Genomic DNA, 24,343 nt, shown 5'->3' with positions numbered 1-24,343 from the left:
ATGAAATGGTGATTTTTTTTAGCTAGCCTAAATTAAAAAGAACATAAAAATGTTATATGTGAACTAACCCTTTACACTGTCACGGACCCACATACAGCCAGTCACACATTAACACCAATACAACTGGACACTGAATGCTGTGATATTGAGGTGCTGCAATGCCACACAGGTGTCTAGCTCTTTGTTCGCGTGTGGTGTAGGTGAACACGTGCCAGCGCAAAGCACAACCTGTTGATCTCTATGGAGGCAGGCAGCAGGGGTTCTGCGCATGCGTGAGCGCCTTGCGTCCTGCATCACCTCGCTATATGAGACCGGGCGCGGATACAGATGCAGTCTTCTTGAACAGCCGCCCAAATGGATGGAACTGAAACGAACCGGAGAAACTGCGCAAAAACGGAGCAACAGAAGATGTTAGACTCCGGAGGAAACCAAAGTGGATCTACGGACAGAGTGACTCTTAAAAAAGAAATTGGTCTCTTGAGCGCGTGCGCTATAATTATAGGTGAGATGTTTCCTTATATTTAATATGCCACCGCGTGCGCTCTAACCAGCGTCAACTTTCTCTCTGCATGTTCCTTTGTCATTTTATCACTCTGTTTCTCTTTCCGCTATATATCTTCAGCACTCACGCTTTCATATTCCTTCTCTTCAATTAACTTATATCAGTCCACATCTGCTATCACATGCGCTTCGCTCTAACTGTTGAGTGTTCGTGGTGAAAAATAAAGTATTAAAAACTAGGCTTCAATACTTATATCGTCTTACTTTGTTAGGACGACAGTCCAAGCTTTGCTTGGTTTTCGTAGAGAAGAGCGTCTCGTGCCATGCCGCTGCTTACAGTAGTCTCCATCAGACTCAGTTCATCAGAGCGCGGATTGCATCATTGAGGAAGAGAATCAGGCTGAAACTCAACTCCGCGCATACGTGGCTACAGCCCACTACACTGTGTCCTTCACGTGCCCTGAACAAACCCACCATATAAGACTCCATTGCTATATACACTGCAGTGGAAAATATAGAATTAAAATATGCGGAAGTGTAGACTTTCCTGCAGACTAAGCAAAATCGTACTATTGCCTTCGATGCAAACACAAATGTCTCGTGTTATGGATGTCATCTATCTGTAGGATTACACACACTGCGAGATGTAAATGTTTACTGTAGTCAGTAAATAATGGTATAAGATTAAATGAGTTTTGACAGGAAACTATCCTACATCACAATACAGATTCAGATGTTCTTATGTACCGTATAACATGCTCAAAATTAAACAAGTAAAAAACTTTAGGCAGCCTTTTTATCATTAGTGTGCTAGGCACATCCATCCAATGAATAATCCTCAGTGTGTATGTATTGTATACAATGTATTTTAGTGTTTTTATGTGAACTATTCATCGGAATGTGAGCTGATAATCTTCAACAACACAGCATAAGATATGTTTTTGTTGTTCAGATGAAGGTCATCTAATGGAAGCTTTAAAAAGATCAACACTATACCTTTGTACTTTTGTTAATTTAATTTGTGATATGTTGTGTCTCTCATAACCAGTGTTGGGGGTAACGCATTACAAGTAACGTGAGATACGTAATCAGATTACTTTTTTCAAGTAATTAGTAAAGTAATGCATTACTATATCCGTGTTACTTTTTCAAAAAGTAACGCCAGTTACTTTGTTTTCCCATTTATTGACTGACAAGTCTCCTGTCCACATGTTGGGAGAAATTGGAAGTACAGAGGCGTTGTGTGGACTGTGTGAACATGATGTTACTGTAGTTCTAGACTAAATGTGAATGTGCATTAATTCATTTCGCTCACAAAAAACTGATTCAGTATTCATTTCAGGCTTATTCAGGCTGACCTTTGATAATCCAGTTCAACCATACTAATATGCAAAAATTACTTTAGATAAACTAGCAAAGGATGTTTTATTAACAAAGTTCGGGAGGAGCACGTCAGATACTTAGTCTAATTAAACACAAGTGGTACGCATCATGTTAATCAATACACGGATATAAATACAGCTGACATACCTATACTCACTTGACGGTTAATCAGCATCCCTCCACCACCCCTTCTCCACCAATATCACTAAAGTTCTCACCACACTTTGGGCGGTACTCTGGGTTCGGGCCATTCCCGAGCTCGGAGCCCTTCCCCAGGACAGCACGCCAACAACGTATTATCATACTCGCCAAATACGCATTACGTTACTCGTGCTAAATATATGTAAGTAAGAACTCGTGAATTGTGCTTCATTGTTTTTTTTTATTGCTGAAGAGTGTTGAACCTTCTTCTCCTGCGTTCTTCTGTACAGACGTGAATTTACTCACCCTTCAGCCTGAGGTTCATTCATTACACTTTTTGGTGTGAAAGGGCTTTTACATTTGCTATACTGTAAATAGAACTTCTTATATTAAAAACAAACAATGAAGCCCTGCTCATATTTAAAAAGTAATGCAAAAGTAACGTAATGCATTACTTTCCATAAAAAGTAACGAAGTAATGTAATTAGTTACTTTTTTAGGGAGTAACGCAATATTGTAATGCATTACTTTTAAAAGTAACTTTCCCCAACATTGCTCATAACAATGTCCAACATTGTTCTTCCTGAAGCCTAATATCAGCCCTATAGTATTAGTAGTGACACTTTTTACTCCAGCAAATTTTTTAAAGTCAGTTTCAATACAGGAACGTACTTTAAAGAATTAGCAACAAAAAAAAAAGCCATTATTGTCCAGGATAAAAGGTACAGTTCACACAAGGTTTTTATAGCGATATATAAACAAGTTTAAGGGATTAAAGGGGTCATCGGATGCCCATTTTACATAAGTTGATATAATTCTATAGGGTCTTAATGAAAAGTCTAACATACTTTAGTTACAATTTCTCAATGGTAATGTAGAAAACACATTCTACCCTTTCAAAACCAGCTCTGTTTTTAGCACGCTGATCTAGTCCACGTTGCTTTAAATGCTAGTGAGCTCTGCTGACTCCGCCCCTCTCTTCCGTGGAGTGACGAGCAGACCATGTTCAAGTCATGTCGGATGCATCGTATTTACCAGTTGAACGCACATGAATGCCACCACAAAGTTGTTATTACGAGTGGGAAACTTTCTTTAAGCCCCGAGTTTCCGAGTTGGGGGCGTGTCAGTGACAAAACGTGTCGGATGCAATGGACGCAGCCAATATACAGTGTCGGTAAAGTTGTTGAAATGAATAAAATTATAATTTTTTTGTAATGTACAATAAAACTATATAAGTTACATATACAAAATATTATATAATTATAATAGAATATATAATTATTCAGTTTACATCACCTTCATAAATTAAATAAAAACGTAAAAAAAAAAGAAAAAACACAATGACGCACATTCTTCATTCAATATTTTGTAGGCCTAGATGTAGAGTTAAAAAAAAAAACTTTGAATTTTATGTAGAAAAGTTAAATCGTCATCTTTTTCTGACCAAAGTGACTTGAATGCACCTGACGTCGTAATAACGACTTGTCAACTTGTAAATATGAATGTCCCAGGAGGACTTGAACGCAGCAATAGATATGTATAGATTCCCTATTCGACCACTTCAGATATGTTGACGCGTCAGTCATCTCACATTCACCATAATAATCAATGAATATTCAAAGATATACAAGCGTATAACTGGCTGTTGTAGACGCATACAGTCAATGCGCTCAAAGATTCGCAGACTGTTCCAAAAATGGTGGATGGCTTACATAGAAACAGTCGATAATGAGGCATCTAGGTATATATGTCTATGGAGCATACTAATTTCAGCCGTGAAACTGGATAACTACACATTATTAGGAAAGGCGATTTGCAAAGATTCATAAAAACCCTTATACTCACTTCTTCTATAGATAAAGCTGGATCATGAATGTACAGAACTACATCATTCTGACGGGGCTCTCAGAACAGCCTGATTTGAGAAAGGGGATTTTAAAATAGGGATTTAAAAAAACATCACTGGGTGTTTTTTAATTGTTATAGGATGGATGTGCACACACACTTCCAACACAAATTTATGTTCAAACAACTTGTAAAGTGAATTTAGCATCCGATGACCCCTCTGTTTGATTATGGCCTTGACCTTACTGTAGTACGATCAGATGAAAGTGGTTCTTTTTTCTGTGGAACATCAACATACAGGTGCAGCTGTAGATTTCAGTTATGTTTATGGTTTAGTGGCTTTACGGGTAGGGCTGAAACAATTTTGTTCACAGCCCTTCACTACTTTAAATGTTTGACATTAAGCTGACAAGGACCTTTAAGTATAGAGTATAGAATTGCAGATTCATCTTGTGAAGGATTTTCTAGAGGCAAAATAACTGCTGAAATTTAACTAGTGACTTATTTACCTCCTGTCCAGGGAAAGTTTCTCTGTGCTAGAATGTCCTCCTGATATTACTCAAGGTCAATAACAAATTTTTTCAGTTACTTAACACATTTCTTTGCCAGTGCAGTTTATTTTCTTCTTTAAATAATGTGGACACCGTGAAACCTCATTTACCCTTATCAATTCTGTAGAGTTAAATCTTAATTAAATTAGTGGTTAACTAAAATTAGTTTGTCAATAGTCGTATCTAGAGAGCAGAGTAACAAATGGCCTGAAATCTTTTTTTTTTTTTTAAGATAATCTTTTTTGTTTTGTTTTTAAATAACAAAAAAATATTTAATATCCAGGGAGTGTGTCCAAATTTTGGAACTGACACAAGGCAAGAGGTGGAAATTACAAATTAATTACAAATACTTTTGTACATTTTTTTACTTTCTTGAGTAAAATTGAATTGTACTTTAACTTTTACTTGAGTTGAATAAAAATAAAGTATTCAACTTCACACAAGAAGTACAAAGGACAAAAAAGCTGACATTTGACAGGCACTTTTCAAACTACTGGGGTGGAGCCCTGAGCTTCAGGCAAAAACAGACTGGTCTGACTTTTATGGAAGGAAAATTGGGACTATTTTCGAAAGGAATTGCAAATGTGGACGAAAAAATTGTGCCATAATCCAAATGCAATTCTTGCATTACCAATTACCATTACAATTCTTCTTGTAAAACAGACATTGCATGAACATTTTTAATGCTCCATAATGCTCACATTGCCTCATTTTGGGTAAAAATAAATAATGCAGTGACTTGAGTAGTTTTTCAGCAAACAATTTTTTTACTCTTACTTGAGTCATATTTTTCAGTATTTTTACTTGTTAATTTCTACAAATAACTAAAGTAAATTTTTCCTTAAGTAGCAATATTTTAACTTAAGTAAATTAAGTAAAGTTTTGGTATTCTTTCCACCACTGTACAAGGTGGAGTTAATACTTCTGTTAATCAGCCAAGCGGACATTGTTTTGTTATGCTGTGAGTTGCATGGCCAGTCAGAGTCAAGTGTGGTGTAGCGTGACCCCATGAACTTCATGAGCTTTGAGCCTCATTTGACTGAGTGTTTTTGAGATGCGCTGGGCTCTGTCTCGTCTACTTTATTGCCTTATCCTCTATGGAGTTCTGAGGCGCTTCCACAAACATTCACATCCACTCACAATACTACCAAATTCGATTTCATGTGAACACCCGCAGACAAAGCAAGAACCCAAAATGATTACATAATCTTTCTGCCCGTAGCTGTGGCTGAGCCTCATATAATTGAAACTCTTTTGTTTAAGTTTCCTGAGGCATAATCATTCAGGCACTGCATATGCTCCGGGTGGTTTGACTAAGATGTATATGCAGTGATACAGAACATTTACCTTTTACTGGATACTGGACTCTCATCTTGGATTTCGCAACTGATGTTGACTCTAACATTGTTGATTTGACTGGAATGTGCTGCAGCGTTTTGACAGCTGTGAGAACAGATCTTTAGAACACATTGTCTTGCACTGTAAAAACCCCAACAAGATTGCAGATTTTTAAACAATATATATAAAAAAAATATTTCAAGTGAGAAACTGATATAAAAGCAAGAGATAAACAGCATAATTAAAATCTCACTTAAATATTCCCATGCACTTAGTACAAATAAACTCTTTAAAATGCTCTAATTGAAGAAATTGCCAATAAGATTTTTATGTCTATTTATTTGTGATACATAAAACCAATCATGTCTTGAGGTGAAGGGCTCATGATTCAGTCCAATGTAGTTTAGACTGAACAATATATGAAGACTATACAACCCTTTGCTTATTCTTTTTTTTTTTTTTCAGGCAACATCATTGGCTCAGGGATCTTCATCTCTCCAAAGGGGGTTCTAGATCATGCAGGCAGTGTGGGGTTGTCACTCATCGTGTGGGTCCTAGGAGGAGGAATCTGTGCCTTGGGATCTCTTTGCTATGCCGAGTTGGGCGTCACCATCCCCAAATCAGGGGGAGACTACTCATACGTGACTGAGATCTTCGGGGGACTGGTGGGGTAGGTCTATTGTTGTCCTCCATAGTGTTATACTCAGCATTCATGTAGCTCAAACAGTAGAGCATTAACAATGCAAAGGTCATTGGTTGGATTCCCATGAAATGCATGAACAGATGCAATATTTATTTCTTTGGACGAAAGTGTTTGCCAAATGCTTAAATGTCAATGTGGATGTATCAGTTTGTGTGAGAAACACATAGAATAATTTCTCCTTGGGGAGATTCACATGTGTTTACTTGCTCGCTCAGATGCAACACTAACTGTTTTGTATTGGTGATGATAAAGATGGCCATTTGTTTATGTTTTTGCAGATTCTTGTTGCTGTGGAGTGCTGTGTTGATTATGTACCCAACAACTCTGGCTGTGATTGCGCTCACCTTCTCCAACTATGTGCTGCAGCCTGCCTTCCCTAACTGCCTGCCTCCATACATCGCCACCCGGCTCCTCTCAACCACCTGTGTCTGTGAGTAAAGCACACACCATGAGTAATAATGCAGTCTTCTGCTTTTGCAGGTCAGCTCTGATTTGGTTCTACCGTCATATGACTTCTTAATTCAAATTTTCTAGTTATAGCAAATCAGTTGATAGAAATGCAGTACATACTAGGTAGGCACCTTTATCTGATAATTAAAATTTTGGCCAATAATTATTTTCATGTTATGGTTGATAAGCAAGAAATAGCAGATATGAAAATTCTGGACTAATAAATTAAATAAAACCATAAAAAATACAGTTATTGGTTTTAAATGAAAAAAATTATATTTGAAGATTTGCTGAAGATTACATGTAATTCATCCATCTGTTTATTTTGCAAACTGCTTATCCTGTGTAGGGTTGTGGTGATGACATGTAATAGTGTTATTAAATTGTTAGTGTTTTTAAAGAGAATCTTTAATGAATATTTGATGACAGCAAAGGTAATATAAATGTAAAAATAGAGCATTAACAATTATATATCAAATATCCATCAATGCTGTTAAATTAAAAAACCTTTAATATGGTGTCGACATACTGTATAGTTCACCCCTAGTACATTTAGAATTGAATTCTGACTATCAGACAAAGTCAAAGATGAGTCTACTTTGTCCTTCATTCTGTCTTTCTCTCTTTCTGAATCACTCCCTTGTGTGTATACCACTTCAATCTTGATCCTAGAACTTAACACTGGTGGGCACGTGGCAGGATATTTTTGGAGCTGGTGGAGATAAACCAGTCAAATGTATGTCTACGTGTGTGTGTGTGTTTGTTTCAGTACAGCCCCGTGACTCAGCTGGTTTGGACCTGTCAGATCTGGACAGGGTCTCCCAGGAAGGAGTACTGGGGGTGTGTCAAAGTGAGGGCAGTGGTCCTAATGACAGTGCTGGCTGAGTTGAGCCATCCATCCCTATTTTTGGCAGCAGAATCCAGAAGCTGTCCTGAAGAACAGCCAACAAAAGCTTTGAATCAGACATACTCCAAAGAGCACAGTGATGAGGGCCAGTTGCTCTATTTAAGGAACACACCTCATGTGTGTGCCCTATCAAAGGATGCTAGACCTGCATCCCAAATCACTGCGCTCTCTTCCGATTAGCCAGATACTCGGGGAGCGCATTTGTTTGGGTCTGGATAGCTGGGTGAGGTTGGTATTGATATCGTGGTATTAGGGCACCTGATCCTCAGGCTGTGTGGCGTCAGACTCCATAATGGTGCCAGGCTTTGAGCCGGCGGAACATGTGGGCGTCTCCTCTGTATTGTGTATTGTTTGGGGACCTTGCAGTTGCCCTAGTTACCCCAATGCTCTTTGATGGACAAGAGCATAGAGGCGGGACTTTGTGAATGCCGCTAAAATACTGTTAAACCTGACAAATGAGGAGCGAATTATGATCTTTTGATAAGCCGCTTGGAGTGTGTGAGTCATGCTTAGGAAGGGCACAGTTCTAATGCGCACCCTCCCACTGTCTGCCATTAACCTTTAGACCAAGTAAATACCCCGAAATAAGATGAGACATTCAAAGACCTCAGGAAATCACTTAAGGTCTTCATACACTTAGCACCTATTTTTCACATACGTTTTCCACACAAATGCCCACAAAAATCAAAAATGCCCCTTGCATTGTAAAATAATAGCTCCATTTCAGTTCATAGTTGGAATGTGAATTGAAGTGGAAATTTGTTTTATAAAATGACATGAGATTTACTGGATTGCAACTCAAAAAATAATGCAACAGTAACACAAAAGTAACTAAATAAATCGTTTAATAATAAAAACTAAAATAAATGTTGACAGCAATATTAATTGGTGGGAAATTAAGTGTTCTTTCATCATTTTCTAAAACAATGAAAGATATTTGATTAAATATACTATATATCAAATGCAATGGCAAATACAACAATTGATTCTTGAAATTCAGGAACATGCTCTGTAAATACACAACCCTAGCTTGTACAGGTTTTTTTCTAGCTGTATGTGTTGATGCAGCAGTGGATATTTTTAATGGTAAACTGATGCATTTGGAAACCATTGCATGAACCCCTAGTTATGTGCAAGTGAGTGTTCTTAGTTGCACTGTGTGAGAATTTGTCTATACTGCACCACGTGTTACATTTGCCCTCCCCTTCTGAATGTTCTGAATGAAAGTCACAAGCTCTGTCTGCTGCAGTCAGATTACACACAGACAGATACAGACACACACACACACACACACACACACATGTTGGTTTTTGTGGTTTATGGGGACTCTCCATAGGCGTAATGGTTTTTATACTGAACAAACTGTGTGTGCTATTGCCCTACACCAACCCTACACCTAAACTTAGCCCTCACAGGAGACTTTGTGCATTTTTAGATTTTTTTTTAGATTTTTAGTATGTTTTTTAAGCCTTTTGAATTACGGGGACATAGGCAGTGTCCTCATAAACCACCTTTATACCTCTGTCATACCCATGTCATTATACAAATTTGTGTCCTCATAAACCACATAAACATGCACACACACAGAAACACACACACACACAGTCACACACACACACACACACACACACACACACACACTCAGCTCCCGCTGGTCTGGACACACAAGCAAACACACAGACCTTTGCGGAGCATCTAACCTGCATTAACCTGCATAATTCAACTAAACTCAATCTCTCATTTGACTTGGAAAAAAAGATGTGTGCCACATTACGTTTTTACAACTGTATCTTTAATGACAGGTAGTTTACTGTTCTAATGTACCTTTTTATTGGTTTATGAGTGTGTGGAAATCTTCTCCTGTAAAGGCCACACACTCCAGAGATTGAAAGATTTGTTCATGTGACTCAACTCTTGTTGCCCATGTCTGCAATATTATTTCAAAAACATTTATACATACAGAAATCCTGCCAAAGATGTAAAAGGACAATACAAATAATAAAAAAAAACATCAAAAAGATGAAATAAAACAATGCTTTTTCAAGCATTTTTTAAGATGTTCCCACATATGCTGGTCACTTCATTGTTTTCTTTTTTTTAATTATTGTCTTTTTTAATAAAACTGTTTAAAAAGCCTGCCATTTTCAATACTGAGTAAACATGAAAAACACTTATTTCAGGCTTTGGCCACAGAGAGTTGTAGTGTTTTGCACATTTTTGTGTATTTAGTGCATCTTTTGTTGGCTTTATCGGTCAATTAGCTGCAGAGGGATGCCCCTCTCGGGGGTTTGAAGTGAGTGGTTGTATTTTGGCAGATTTAAAGGCTGTTAGCACTTCATTAGAATTCTCCTCTCATTAGCTTTGTGTTCATTTAACTTCATTTGGCCACCCTTAGTCACTTCTGCACTGTGATACAAAACAAGAAGGAGCTGGAGTCAGATCCGTTAAAGCCAAACATGGCAAACACTGTAGTGCTCTGAAACCTATCATATAAAATGGATAACACCTGTCACCACATATTTTGTTATAATGGGTGTTATTATTAATTATGTGCATTGTGGTAAAGGGTCATACAAAAAGTTTTACAAGTTTACAGTACTTGCACAACATGAGAACAATATTCTTGGGTGAACTATCTCTTATACAAGTTGCTATGTTGCCTGGCTACCGTAAACTGGCAAAACTGGCAATTCAGATTATTATTACTAATAAATGTAACTATGATTTGAACATTTTGGCTTTGATCATACTGCTATTTCTGTCATTTTAAGGTGCCTAAGAACACCTAAAAAACACAGTGACTCTTGAGGCGTATTGTTTTAATCACATTTAACCAAGAAAGAACGAATGTTATACAATCAACTTATGAATCATTTTTTTTCTGAATTAAATATGAAAAATACATTTGGATGCACTCTGGATGCAGGTTTAGGTTTTAAATGTGTTTTTATTTTTTTGCTTTTACCTGAGTTGCACTTTTATTTTTGTTAGGGAATGCTGTACTATCAAGAAAAAATATTCACTGAATGCTGTCTGGGCATGAAGGTTGACAAGTGGTGTGTGTTGAGTTCAGGATCACACGAGCTGATGAAGTTGTGCAGGTTAGCTGTTAGTTTGCAGGCTGTGAGCCTCTCTTGTCGACTGCCTACTCTCACGAAATTTAGCTGGCGTCTGGGCTGTTTTGTTGTGGGGCATCGGAAGCTGTTTGTCTAGGGGGGTCTGACAGATGCCCTGCATGTGTTAGCGTGTGTGGGCGGGTAATTCCGGCCATTGATGGATGAGTGGGGGTAACCCGTCTCCCCTTTGCCCAGTGTCTCCCTCGGCATGCCTGGGTATACTGTGCCGTCAAGCCCTGGAGACGGACCTCTGTGTACCGGATCTACACCGGAGCTGTTACACAATGCGTCTCAACACAGAAACCACTAACCTCAAACACAGATGTACAGACAAGCAATGGCCTCTAACGCCTGTACTTCCGTCCGTGAATCTATAGTGTATTTTTACTTTTTTAATCTGTCAGCTTTAGTCTGATTTGTATTGAGTCCCCTTGATAAGGTACTCTTTTTTTTGTTTCCCAATTGTCCCAATTGTAATGTGTAAAGATATCAAATAAATCTGTAAGGTAACCGTATCAATCCAAGGCCCTTCATTGTTCACAACAATATTTGAAGACCTGACACTTCTAGTTTCTGTAAATTACATTTCAGGATTCCTAAAGTTTCAAAAAAGATGCATGTTTTTCAAGGCTCCCATTTTTTTTTAAACCAATGAATTTGCATTATTTTTCAAGTCATTAGTGATTTACAATTTTTACCTGATTAAATATTTTAGTGCTTGACAAGCATAACTATAAATGTCTTTCCACATTGGAGACGTGCACTTGCACTCTTAGTACTTGCACTCTCAGACACTTGCACTCTCAGTACTTGCACTCTCAGACACTTGCACTCTCAGTACTTGCACTCTCAGACACTTGCACTCTCAGTACTTGCACTCTCAGACACTTGCACTCTCAGACACTTGCACTCTTAGGCCTTGCACTCTCAGACACTTGCACTCTCAGACACTTGCACTCTTAGTACTTGCACTCTCAGACACTTGCACTCTCAGACACTTGCACTCTCAGTACTTGCACTCTCAGACACTTGCACTCTCAGACACTTGCACTCTCAGACACTTGCACTCTCAGTACTTGCACTCTCAGACACTTGCACTCTCAGTACTTGCACTCTCAGTACTTGCACTCTCAGACACTTGCACTCTCAGTACTTGCACTCTCAGTACTTGCACTCTCAGACACTTGCACTCTCAGTACTTGCACTCTCAGACACTTGCACTCTCAGACACTTGCACTCTTAGTACTTGCACTCTCAGTACTTGCACTCTCAGACACTTGCACTCTCAGACACTTGCACTCTTAGTACTTGCACTCTTAGTACTTGCACTCTCAGTACTTGCACTCTTAGTACTTGCACTCTCAGTACTTGCACTCTCAGTACTTGCACTCTCAGACACTTGCACTCTCAGACACTTGCACTCTCAGTACTTGCACTCTCAGTACTTGCACACTCAGTACTTGCACTCTCAGACACTTGCACTCTCAGTACTTGCACTCTCAGTACTTGCACTCTCAGACACTTGCACTCTCAGTACTTGCACTCTCAGACACTTGCACTCTCAGTACTTGCACTCTCAGACACTTGCACTCTCAGACACTTGCACTCTCAGTACTTGCACTCTCAGACACTTGCACTCTCAGTACTTGCACTCTCAGACACTTGCACTCTCAGTACTTGCACTCTCAGACACTTGCACTCTCAGACACTTGCACTCTCAGTACTTGCACTCTCAGACACTTGCACTCTCAGTACTTGCACTCTCAGACACTTGCACTCTCAGACACTTGCACTCTCAGTACTTGCACTCTCAGTACTTGCACTCTCAGTACTTGCACTCTCAGTACTTGCACTCTCAGACACTTGCACTCTCATTACTTGCACTCTCAGTACTTGCACTCTCAGACACTTCCGCGAGTGACGTCACTTGCAGTCTTTTTTATTTTTAATTTTGTTCTATTTATTGATCATTTTTAGTTTGAATCTCTCAACATTTTACAACAGTAGCTAGGTGGTGAAGACAAGAAAAAAGAAACTAAATTACAATGTCACTTGCAATCACTGCTTGAACTTTCTGCTACCTGCGACGTCACGTGCATTCGACATGAATTGTGTGCGTTGCCAATGGAGACAAGACGCTGTGATGGATAAACGATCAAAACTAATTTAGTACAATAACGAACAGGGTCCTGCAAGTCATCTGTAGGAGAAAACGACAAGACCCACAAATCCGTGCAGAACTGCAGAATATGAACGCAATGCGCAGAGTTTCTCGTTAAGCATTTTCCTCCCGCAGAAAATCATAAACACTTAATGTGAGCACGTCACATTAAATGTGTACTTTGTCTTAATTTCAATAATTAAATTATCTTGAGGTTCCCTTGGTAGTGTGCTGAGTGGGCCCCGGCCGTTAGTCGAGAACCACTTAGCCATGAATGGGTTAGCGTTTTGACTGCAGCAGTAAAATAAGTTGCATCTGATCTTTATTCCCCTCTTTAAACTAATAAAAATGGACCATGTGACCAGTTAGTGCTGCTCTGCCAACAAAATCACACTGCTTCCATTGCTGTGTCACAACCTGATTTGTCCCCATGACACTTAAGAGGTTTGGGTTTTTTTTGGTGAAAAAGCACTTTGTAAAACATCTGAAAAAATATAAAACTGTGTTTGGAATATGTTAATGAATAACTGTGTTCACTGTGTGTGTTTACAGTGTTCCTGACTTGGGTGAACTGCTCCAGCGTGCGCTGGGGGACACGGATCCAAGACATTTTCACTGTGGGGAAACTGCTGGCCCTTGTCCTCATCATTGTAGTGGGAATGATCCAGATTGCCAAAGGTGTGTCAAGTACACTTAACATTTATCTTCTTGCCAGCCGTTGTTTTAAATGAAACATGCTACTTCATCTTAAAAAATGGTTTGTGCTGTCTAACATTGAAATCGATGCAGTAAGTATCAAAGCATCTTAAATTATATAAATGTGCAGTGACATTAATTATTAAAATTAAGGGTATCACAATTCTATACTGTATTGATTTTTCACTTTCAGTTGATTGGCCAAACTGTAGCACAGATAAGCGATGTAAGGTGTTTCCTGAACAAATTGTGTCTATGTACAGATGCATTCAGTCCAAAATACGATGAAAAACAACTTTATATAGTCCCAATAATATTGCCAAGTATGTAACCCACAGACGCAGACAGTGAAGTTAGGAGATAAAAGAAAGAAAAAAGCAATAGGCAAAGTAGAGAAAGGAGAAGAGTTTGATAAACTCACATCTGTGAATAATTCCCACAGTTGAATGCCATGAATCATCAAACACTCCCAACATTAAAGCCAGCTGCTGTCAGTCTAAACAGACCAGTTGCCTATTATCTAGTGAATAAAAAGCAAAAGATTCACCTTAAATGGCACAGACCACTGAAATAATCTATTAAACACAAACATAATAGGCTATTTAGAATAAAGAGAGAACCCCATCTAAACCCATTGCTTCTAAAGCTTAAACCCTCTTGGAATATGCTAACATTTCATGAATAAATAAAAATTCTGTCATTGTTCACTCAGCCTGATGTTGTTTATTCTGCAGGTTTTGGGGAAAACCATTCCTTTAACTCCAGTTTTTTTTCAATAGTGACATCTAGTGGTAGATCTTGTATTATGTGTTACTATGCAAGGTTGCATTGCCCAAAAGCATTGTTAGCTAACTGTGGTCGTTAATTCCATTGAACTCTATTGGTGAGGATAGAAATTGTGACCATAGTTGCTTTCAGGGAAATGCACCCCTGATACTTGTTCAAAGTGATTTACAGTGAAGCATCCTGCAGTTAAGTGCTTTGCTTAAGGGCACAATAAAATCACCCCTAGGTTCATAAAATGTGAACCAATGACCTTTAAGGATGCACTTTACAACTTTTAAAATCTAATCTTATTTTAAAACACTTGCCAATATCAGACATCATACACCTGCCGACTTTGGAAATGGCTACAGAGTGAGGCAACCAGTCGTGCCACTTCCCGGGGACACGTTCTGCACAGGATTTCTAAATTGCCTAAAATAACCAGGTGTTGGTTGTTTGCACTGTGCCGATTGATCATTGTATGACATCAAAGTAAAGCAAGAGTGAATCGAAAGCATAAGGAGCTGTCTGCTCTGCTCTCTAGCTCTTGTGGTTTGATGTCGGCGCAGTGCAACAGTCAACACCTGGTTATTTTAGGCAATTTAGAAATCCTGTGCCGAACATGTCCCATAAAGTGGCACGTCCACAGGTTGTGTAGTGTATGTCCCAAGGTTGTGTAGTGTATGTCCCATACACTACACAACCACAACCTGAATTCCGGAAATGTTGGGACGCTTTTTAAATTTGAATAAAATGAAAACTAAAAGACTTTCAAATCACGAGTTCAAGTAGTTTATTTGTATAGTGCTTTTTACGATACAAATCGTTGCAAAGCAGCTCTACAGGAAATTAAGTTTCCACAATATATTTATATATTTATATATTGCAGAAACTTTATATATTTAACTTATGGCAAAATTTGGTAATTCTGTATGTTGGTTGAGCGTTGGCATCCTCTGAGGTCCTCTGAGGGGTTGGCATCATCTCTTCTCAGGTGTTTGGTCATCTCAGATAATTTAAGGGTTGGATCCAGACTGAAGCTTCTGTAATTCCTAGTTACATCCCGTGGCAGGAGCAGAGAAACAAATAGAGACATAATTAGCGTAGCTGCTGTTCCATCTAAGCAAAAATAATTTGTTCAAGGCAAGCTAAAGAATAATAATGTACATTTGATCAGATATAACTGCAGTACAAGATTATAAGATGCATTATGTGAATGCTTGGCTAAAGAGATGTGTCTTTAATCTAGATTTAAACAGAGAGAGTGTGTCTGAACCCCGAACGTTATCAGGAAGGCTATTCCAGAGTTTGGGACCCAAATGTGAAAAAGCTCTACCTCCTTTAGTGGACTTTGCTATCCTAGGTACTACCAAAAGTCCAGAGTTTTGCGACCTTAGGGAGCGGGTTGGATTGTAGCGTGGTAGAAGAAAAGTTAGGTACGCAGGAGCTAAATCATTTAGGGCCTTATAGACAAGTAATAATATTTTGTAAATGATACGGAACTTAATAGGTAGCCAGTGCAGAGACTGTAAAATTGGGGTAATATGATCATATTTTCTTGACCTGGTAAGGACTCTAGCCGCTGCATTTTGGACTATCTGTAGCTTGTTTATTGAAGATGCAGGACAACCACCTAGAAGTGCATTACAATAGTCCAGTCTAGAGGTCATGAATGCATGAACTAGCTTTTCTGCATCAGAAACAGGTAGCATGTTTCGAAGCTTGGCAATGTTTCTAAGATGGAAGAATGCTGTTTTTGTAACATGGCAAATATGATTTTCAAGGGACAAGTTGCTGTCTAATATAACACCCAGATTATTGACTTTAGAGGACGTAACAGTACATCCGTCTAGTTGCAAATTGTAATCCAAGAGATTCTCTGTACTGTTCTGAATTTAATATGAGCCAATATTTTATTCACAATAGAATATAGCTAACATAACAAATGCTTAAAAAGAGAAATTTTACACATTTTGCAACAAAGGGCTGAAAAAGCAAATGTTTTGAAAAGATTCAGCTGGGAGAACATCTAGCAACTAATTAAATGAATTGACATCAGGTCTGTAACATAAAAGGGATGTCTTAGAGAGCCTCTCAGATGTAAAGATGGGCAGAGGCTCTCCAATCCGTGAAAGAGTGCATAAAAAGATTGTGGAATACTTTAAAAACAACGTTGCTCAACATCAAATTGCAAAGGCTTTGCAAATCTCATCATCTACAGTGCATAACATCATCAAAAGTTTCAGAGAAACTGGAGAAATCTGTGTGCATAAGGGACAAGGCCAAAGACCTTTGTTGGATGCCCGTGGTCTTCAGGCCCTCAGATGACACTGCATCACTCATCGGCATGATTCTGTCATTGACATTACTAAATGGGCCCAGGAATACTTCCAGAAACCACTGTCGGTAAACACAATCTGCCGTGCCATCTGCAGATGCCAACTAAAGCTCTATCATGCAAAAAGGAAGCCATATGTGAACATGGTCCAGAAGTGCTGTCGTGTCCTGTGGGCCAAGGCTCATTTAAAATGGACTGTTTCAAAGTGGAAAATGTGTTCTATGGTCAGACGAGTCCAAATTTGACATTCTTGTTGGAAATCACGGACGCCATGTCCTGCATAAAATTGTAAACATTTCTCAGTTTAAACATTTGTTGTTATTTATGTTCTATTTTGAATAAAATTTTGGCTCATGATTTGAAAGTCTTTTAGTTTTAGTAAAAAACGTCCCAACATTTCCAGAATTCGGGTTGTACCAAACTTTAAAGTCATTCAAAACAAAAAGTTGTGTATTGCATTGCAGCCTTTAGGAAAATCACTATTAAAACCTTTATTTTGCATTCTAATTGGTTCAAACTTACAGTCAATTGAATGAACTTTAATTTATTGAATAAGAAAATGTTAGCTTATTAAGATGTTTTGATAGTATTTTGAAGTGTTGCAATACAGTATAAAGCTGACTCATTTACTTTAGGCAGTTCACAATAAACTAAGCTAAGACTGTAGCAAAATGGCAAATTTCGCCTTAATTTGCAGAATAGTTTTAACAATGTGATCTTTGTGTGACTTGTTACACAACTAAGTGCTGTTACAATAAAGCAGTGGTGCTTAGTCATGCTCTGTTATTTACTGTCCTGTGTCAAGAGTTGCAGGTAATGGCTATGACCCATTATGGGAAGACTATTTTTATTTAGCGAGCTTGTCTGGAGGCATTCCCTAAACTGACAAGAGAAGGAATTGAGTAAACGAGAGAGCTAAGCAGTGCAGTTTCACACTTGAGTGACGAGAGAGAAAGGCTTTTTGGAGGCTTTGACTATCTAGTGGAATAATGAAATCAAATGGATGACACTTGAGTGTCAAGATGAATATGAACAGATTATTCCCAAGAGCATCTGAAATATACAGCATTTTATGCTACAGGTACAACCCTTAGGTCATAAGCATATTTTCTGTATTTTCTCTCCAGGACACTATGATTCATTGGAGCCGCAGACAGCATTTGAGTTCATAAAGGATCCGTCGGTGGGGCAGATTGCTCTGGCCTTCCTGCAGGCCTCATTTGCCTACAGTGGATGGAACTTCCTGAACTACGTCACTGAAGAGGTGGTTGAGCCTCGCAAGTAAGTCTTTTATAGTCTATGTCACACCATCTAACAGGCAATTGAGGCAGTCGCCTGGGGCCCCAACGTGAGGAGATGTAAATCAACAAAAATGTAAATATAATGAAAATATAAAACAAATGCTACTTAAAATACAATACCTTGGGTAACTCTTACAGCATATATTTTATGGTGTGGTTTCTGTTCTAGGAACCTTCCACGTGCAATCTACATCTCCATCCCCCTGGTGACACTCGTCTATACTCTCACCAACATTGCGTACTTCTCCTCCATGTCCCCTCAAGAGCTGCTGGAATCGAACGCTGTCGCTGTGGTGAGTTCTCTGACCTCTTCTGGCTTATTCTGCTAAAACAACGTAGCATTTATTAGGTGCTTTGATAAATTGGCATCTGTTTTTTTGTGTGTTGTGTTGAAGACATTTGGAGAGAAGCTGCTAGGAGCGTTCTCCTGGGTGATGCCCATCTCTGTAGCTCTTTCTACCTTTGGGGGGATCAATGGATACTTGTTTACATCTTCTAGGTACAGAAATATTTGAGTATAAACTGGCCTAATACAGCAACCCTTAAAACTTTAAACTAAAACTGGCTTCATTGTCCATCCTCCACAGGTTGTGTTTCTCAGGCGCCAGAGAGGGTCACCTGCCCTACCTGCTGGCTATGATTCACCTTAAGAGCTGCACACCAATCCCTGCCCTACTCGTTTGTGTGAGAGAGAAAGAGCTATTCGCACTCACAGCACATGCAACACAACACTGCTTTCAGTCTGAAAGATTTGGTTGATCCGATTCAGGTCTAAACGGGGTCCAGAATGTTTTGTGTACAGATCACACAAACCACATTTAACGGTAATAGAAAACTCATGTGATTGTATAGAATTAGTTGTATAAACCCTAGCTAATTTGTCCTGTTGTGTTCCAGACAACAGTAAAGGACCGCCTACTCACCTGTCAATCAACCACAGTAGTAAAACAGGTTTAAACATTGCTGGTTATGTTCCCAAATTTGAAAATAGCTGGTTATGTGGCCAAACAAGAAAATAACTGTCCAGTTGAAACATTTTGGAAAAGCCCATTTATACTTAAACAATGTGCTTGACATCAACATTCAATGACTCAGATCAAGCACATTTAAAGTTCAGTTAATATAGCATATAGATTAAAATATGTCCCAAAGCATCTTGTTTCCATCGTTGTTTTTTCACAATGGTGGAAACACATCTTATTGGATAAATAAATTATCCGCGTAAATTGAGAACAGACAATTTTTGCAATTTTACGAATTTATGCGCATATTGGCATTTCCATTCCTTGCTATTTTCAGTTTTTTAAGCAATATCTTAAAATTTTCAGAAAAGTACCTGGATGGGTTGAAAATGTTGTCAGAATTACAGAAGAAATACCAGAGAAAATATATCTCTGGCCAATATGGGTCTTCGAATATTGTGTTGGACAGTGGGGGCCTTTGAGTCAAAAAGATTGAGAACTGCAGCATACAATATGTCCATAATGTCTCCTCTTGTTCTCCATAGTGCACGGCGACCATAGTGATCCTGTGTATCGGGGACACGCATAACCTCATAAACTATGTGTCATTTATAAATTACCTCTCATATGGAGTCACTATAGCTGGGCTGCTGTACTACAGATGGAAGAAACCCAAACTGGTCCGACCCATCAAGGTACTTCAATCGCCAACTACAGACCTCATCAGGAAGATTGATTTAGATTGACTGGTCAGTGTTTAGGTGGTATTCACCTCCCTCTTCTTCTCTAACTTCGCGCAGGTAAACTTGTTGGTCCCTTGCAGCTATCTAGTGTTCTGGGCAGTGTTACTGGGCTTCAGTCTGTACTCGGAGCCAGTGGTGTGTGGTATGGGCCTGGTGATCATGCTCACTGGAGTCCCCATCTACTTCATTGGAGTGCAGTGGAAGAACAAACCACACTGGATTTCCAGTGCAGTGGGTGAGTAAGACCAGCCAAAACTGCTTTGCATTGTTTTGTTAGCACTCTGCAATGAAAAACCATCTGACATCTGTACATTTACGTGTTTTTTAGAGAGAGTCACCTATCTGGGGCAGAAGTTGTGTTATGTGGTCTTCCCTCAGGATGATCCTTCTGAAATACAGCCTCTTACAGAGAAATCAGAGCTGTGAGCGGCATATGACTCCTCACTCTCCTTTTTGGAATAGCAAAGACCTGTTTTCCATCCGTTCTTCAGTGTTATCCTTGTCTGATGCTGTGCGTGAGGAAATGCTCTCCAGCTCCTCTGAGACTCAGCCATCAAAGCAGAAGAAACAGAAGTTTTATGTTTTCTCGCTCAGATGTCAAATTTCTTAGTTGTAACTGTTCTCCCCTCTCATACATTTGTTCGGACATCACCTTGTTATTGAACACACCCTTCTCCCGTTCTGTCGGAGATGAATTCCCTTGACCTCTTCATGTTTTCTCTGGGAATTGTTCAATTTTTGAGAACTGTTGGTGTATTCTCATGTGCCTTACAGGATCTCGCTCTGTTTTTGAGCTTTTATCTTTACTTTAAGTAGACTTTTTATTAGTAATCCCCCTGTAAGTGAGCAGAAGGGGACTTGTTGAAGCCTGCTTACCTATTAACCCAGTCTGATATCTAAACTCCATTTGTGAGTCTGAACTTTTTCACCTTGATGATTAGGCCTTGTCCTCTAGTCCTCCTAATAATTACTGACTCCCTCAAGCAAAAAAGTAGTAGTCTAGCTGCGCTCAAAATGTCTATGCAAGAATAGTCTAGGCACTTTAATTTACTTGCAAATTTTAAGCTCATGTTGCACGATAAACTTATTGCCTTGCTTCCTGAATAAGCAACAATCTCCTGCCACTGTTTAACAGAGGCTCTGCCCCAGCACTTATTAGCACTGCCAATCTCTTAACCTTATGCGAATGATAGGAACCATGGGATGTTCCAAGTTCATTCTTCTCGGATAACGTTATTTACATAAAAGGTGCTTTACATTAAAAAAAAAATCCTCTTAGCCAGACACTTTCAACTGTTGTCCAAAAAGGAGATGAATGCCTTCAGATAACCAAGGCATTTGTCTATTTTGACTGGGATGCATTTATTCTGGGCACTGACCATGGACATTCCACTGAGCTATGCAACAGCGATAATATCCATTTCTGCGTTTTAAACTGACCACCAAACCCCCAAAGTCCGTCAAACAGATTTTGAGAGTTTGGATCTGAAGGAGTTGTGATTAGTGATTTTGCACTTGAACGTCACTTGAGCGCTCTGGTTAGATCTTTCTTGACGCCCGATCACAACCTTTATGAACACCCCAGTGCTCTTCTCTTTCCATGGGTCCAGCTCAGTGTCTCTCAGTGATGTCTGTCAGACTAGCAGTGTTCATGCTCACATGGCCCACAGCGGCACGGCACGTTGAAATTCACAGCACAGTGAAATCTTAATGTAAATATTGCTTAAAGTTTCAAATATATCAGGGATTCATTGTGAGACCGCATTCCTGACATTAGTGTTAGGTGTATGTATTAATTATACATATGTTCCATACTGTAGGCACTCTAGATATGTATGCTGATATACTTGTGTTTTGTAAAAAAAAAATATTAAAAGGCGTTTATCAATAACAATATTAGCACATTAAATTTAATTCTGGAAAAGGTCGCAAATAATTGTGTTATGTGTGTGTTTGAGTAAGGACATGAGGCTTCATTTGTTGGCCACATATGTCATTGAGTCTGCCTCATTTCAGAAAAGTAGCCATTATATTGCGAGAAAAAACATTATGACATCCCCTGACAGAAATGACCATTGGAGAAGAAATATACTAATATACTAACAGAAATATACTAACTCTAGAATCATATCTGTTTAGTAACTAGGATCTTAATACTTTTAACAGGAAGTTTCTGTTATACGGCCCCTGGTCTATATATGCAAAGGGAGTAACTGCCTACATTAGGGAAGATTAGGTTTATGAATGACCACACTTTATCCAGATAACAAGAAGTTGGTCTGAATATCTAATGAAGAAATGTGGATTTAATTCAAGGTACAGGTAAACAGTTTTTCATCCTTCCAGCAAATGAAATACATCAAAACCTTTTCAAACATGTAGCAACCTTGACCATTACCAACCACACACAACCAGATTGGAAGAGGAAAAAAAATATTTACAAAATATGATCAAGGCAACCATAAACTGCAATGAAAAGAGAAGTCAGTCTAGGACAGTGGTGTCAACCAAGGGGCCTCGGTAAACTGCCAAGAGGGGCACGGGATGACTTGCAATTATTTAAATTAATTATGTGAATGTAACGCAGTTAAAATGCTTTCCTCCCTCAATAACTATTGATTTTATTCAAGAACATACAGTTCTTCAAAACTTTTGTAAACACAAAATAAATCATGGTGAACTATTGTGGTCAAATATTGTGTTGGACAATGGGTGGCCTTCGACTCAAAAAGGTTAAGAAACACTGGTCTAGGATTTCAAGATACTGGCCGAATAACGCTAAAAGACTTTATTGTGGCATGTGTTGATTGATCTCTTCTATTGGATTTTACTTGAATTTCACAGAACATAAAGTACACTATTAAAAAAATTCAAAGTAATGATGGATGTCGCAAGTAAAGTCTCTTAGAAGTGCTTTAATCTTCAGCCATTTCATCTGAACCCAACAAATGACAAGACAGAAAGTGCATGACCTCTATAATGGCACTGAATCTAAAGGCTTCACAATGTATTAAAACATCTGCGATTCTATAAAATCTGTCAATCTCTGAAATGGCACATTCTTAAACCTATGGGATTAGACAAGATGATCCTGCAGTCAGAACATGGAGAATGGAAATGTGTGAAATAACAAGCAGTCAGTCAGCAGACAGAATGAAAGGAAGGAACAGACTGGCCCTTCAGAGATGGGACCAGCTTTTAGTTTGATTAGTTCTTATTTCCAAGCTTGGACCAGGGCCAAGTGTGCTAAAGCAGCAAGTGTGACTTGCACTGAGGATGTAGCACTACATTTATTAACAGAACATACATACATTCATGATATGGAAGCAACATAATTTTACTGGCAAATAAGTCTCACAAGTACCAAATGCATGAATGCAGATGAAATTATAACGGCTGATATGAAAAACAAAGACACCAACGTGTGTGAGCTCAAGTACAAATGTGATTATTGAGTCATTTTCCCACGACTCTGATGTCCTGATGGCTTCAGAACTCAACTGAGGCAGCAGTACTTCTCAGAACACCTATATAAACTACAGCCGTTAACAAGGAAATCCAGGTTAACTGCTTCTCTTTCATGAACCATTATACAATCCCTGAGTTCTGCTTCCCTTCAAGAAAGACCCACTGTCTTTTGCATGGGGAAAAAGCTTCTTAACATTAATTAATGTCAATGGTAGACCTGCCATGATATTACAGTCTGGTAGCCAGACTAACAAAACAAACCTTAAATACAAAAAGCTCATGTAGATCATCACTAAATCAGCAAACAGCTCCAGTAGTCTGAGGGTATAAAACTGTACACTACCATTCAAAGGTTTGGGGTCAGTACATTTTTTTTTTTTTTTTAAAGAAATCAATTCTTTTATTTAGCAAGAATGCATTAAATTACAGATAATATTAAGCAGCACAAATGATAATAAGAAACAATAATTGAGTAGCAAATATATGAAAGATTTCTGAATGATCATGTGACACTGAAGACTGGAGTAATACATCACAGAAACACAACATTTATATTAAAGCAGAAAACAGCGGTTTTAAATTCTAATAATATTTCACAATATTACAGTTTTCATTGTATTTTTGAACAAAATAAATTCAGCCTTGGTGAGCATAAAAGACTTCTTTCAAAAACTTAAAACTTTAAAGAAATATCTTGCCGACCTCAACCTTTTGAACGGTAGTGTATGTATAATAAAAGAATAATAGAAATGAAATAAGCGCAGGAACATTTCCCTCTGCGGGCAACACGGCGAATCTCTTATAAGGCATTGGGGAGGCGAGAGGAGATCTCTGAACAGATCTCTTTTCAGAGCTTCTGAAGGTCATGACAGAATGTTACTGATGAAAAACAGAGGTGCAGGCAAATTAAGTTCTGTGTTATAATGATATTCCATGTGGGAAAGTATTTATGCTCAGTCCTTTGTAATCAAATA

The 24,343-nt window shown here is 38.6% G+C and overlaps 1 protein-coding gene across 1 annotated transcript; it reads left to right on the top strand.

The window, feature by feature from the left end:
* The first annotated feature begins 261 nt into the window (after positions 1-261).
* Positions 262-22,592, top strand: LOC306855227 (asc-type amino acid transporter 1-like). The gene is made up of 11 exons (XM_079393757.1): positions 262-502; positions 6,225-6,429; positions 6,741-6,892; positions 13,649-13,774; positions 18,023-18,176; positions 18,366-18,489; positions 18,592-18,695; positions 18,784-18,880; positions 19,704-19,853; positions 19,959-20,136; positions 20,230-22,592. The coding sequence occupies exons 1-11, from the start codon at positions 355-357 to the stop codon at positions 20,325-20,327; spliced, it is 1,536 nt and encodes a 511-aa protein (XP_079249883.1). The 5' UTR covers positions 262-354; the 3' UTR covers positions 20,328-22,592.
* Positions 22,593-24,343: the final 1,751 nt, after the last annotated feature.

The sequence above is a fragment of the Barbus barbus genome (assembly GCF_936440315.1).
Source record: "Barbus barbus genome assembly, chromosome: 1".
Taxonomy (NCBI): domain Eukaryota; kingdom Metazoa; phylum Chordata; class Actinopteri; order Cypriniformes; family Cyprinidae; genus Barbus; species Barbus barbus.
The sequence above is the reverse complement of the archived record's forward strand: the minus strand, read 5'-3'. Positions and strand labels throughout refer to the sequence as shown.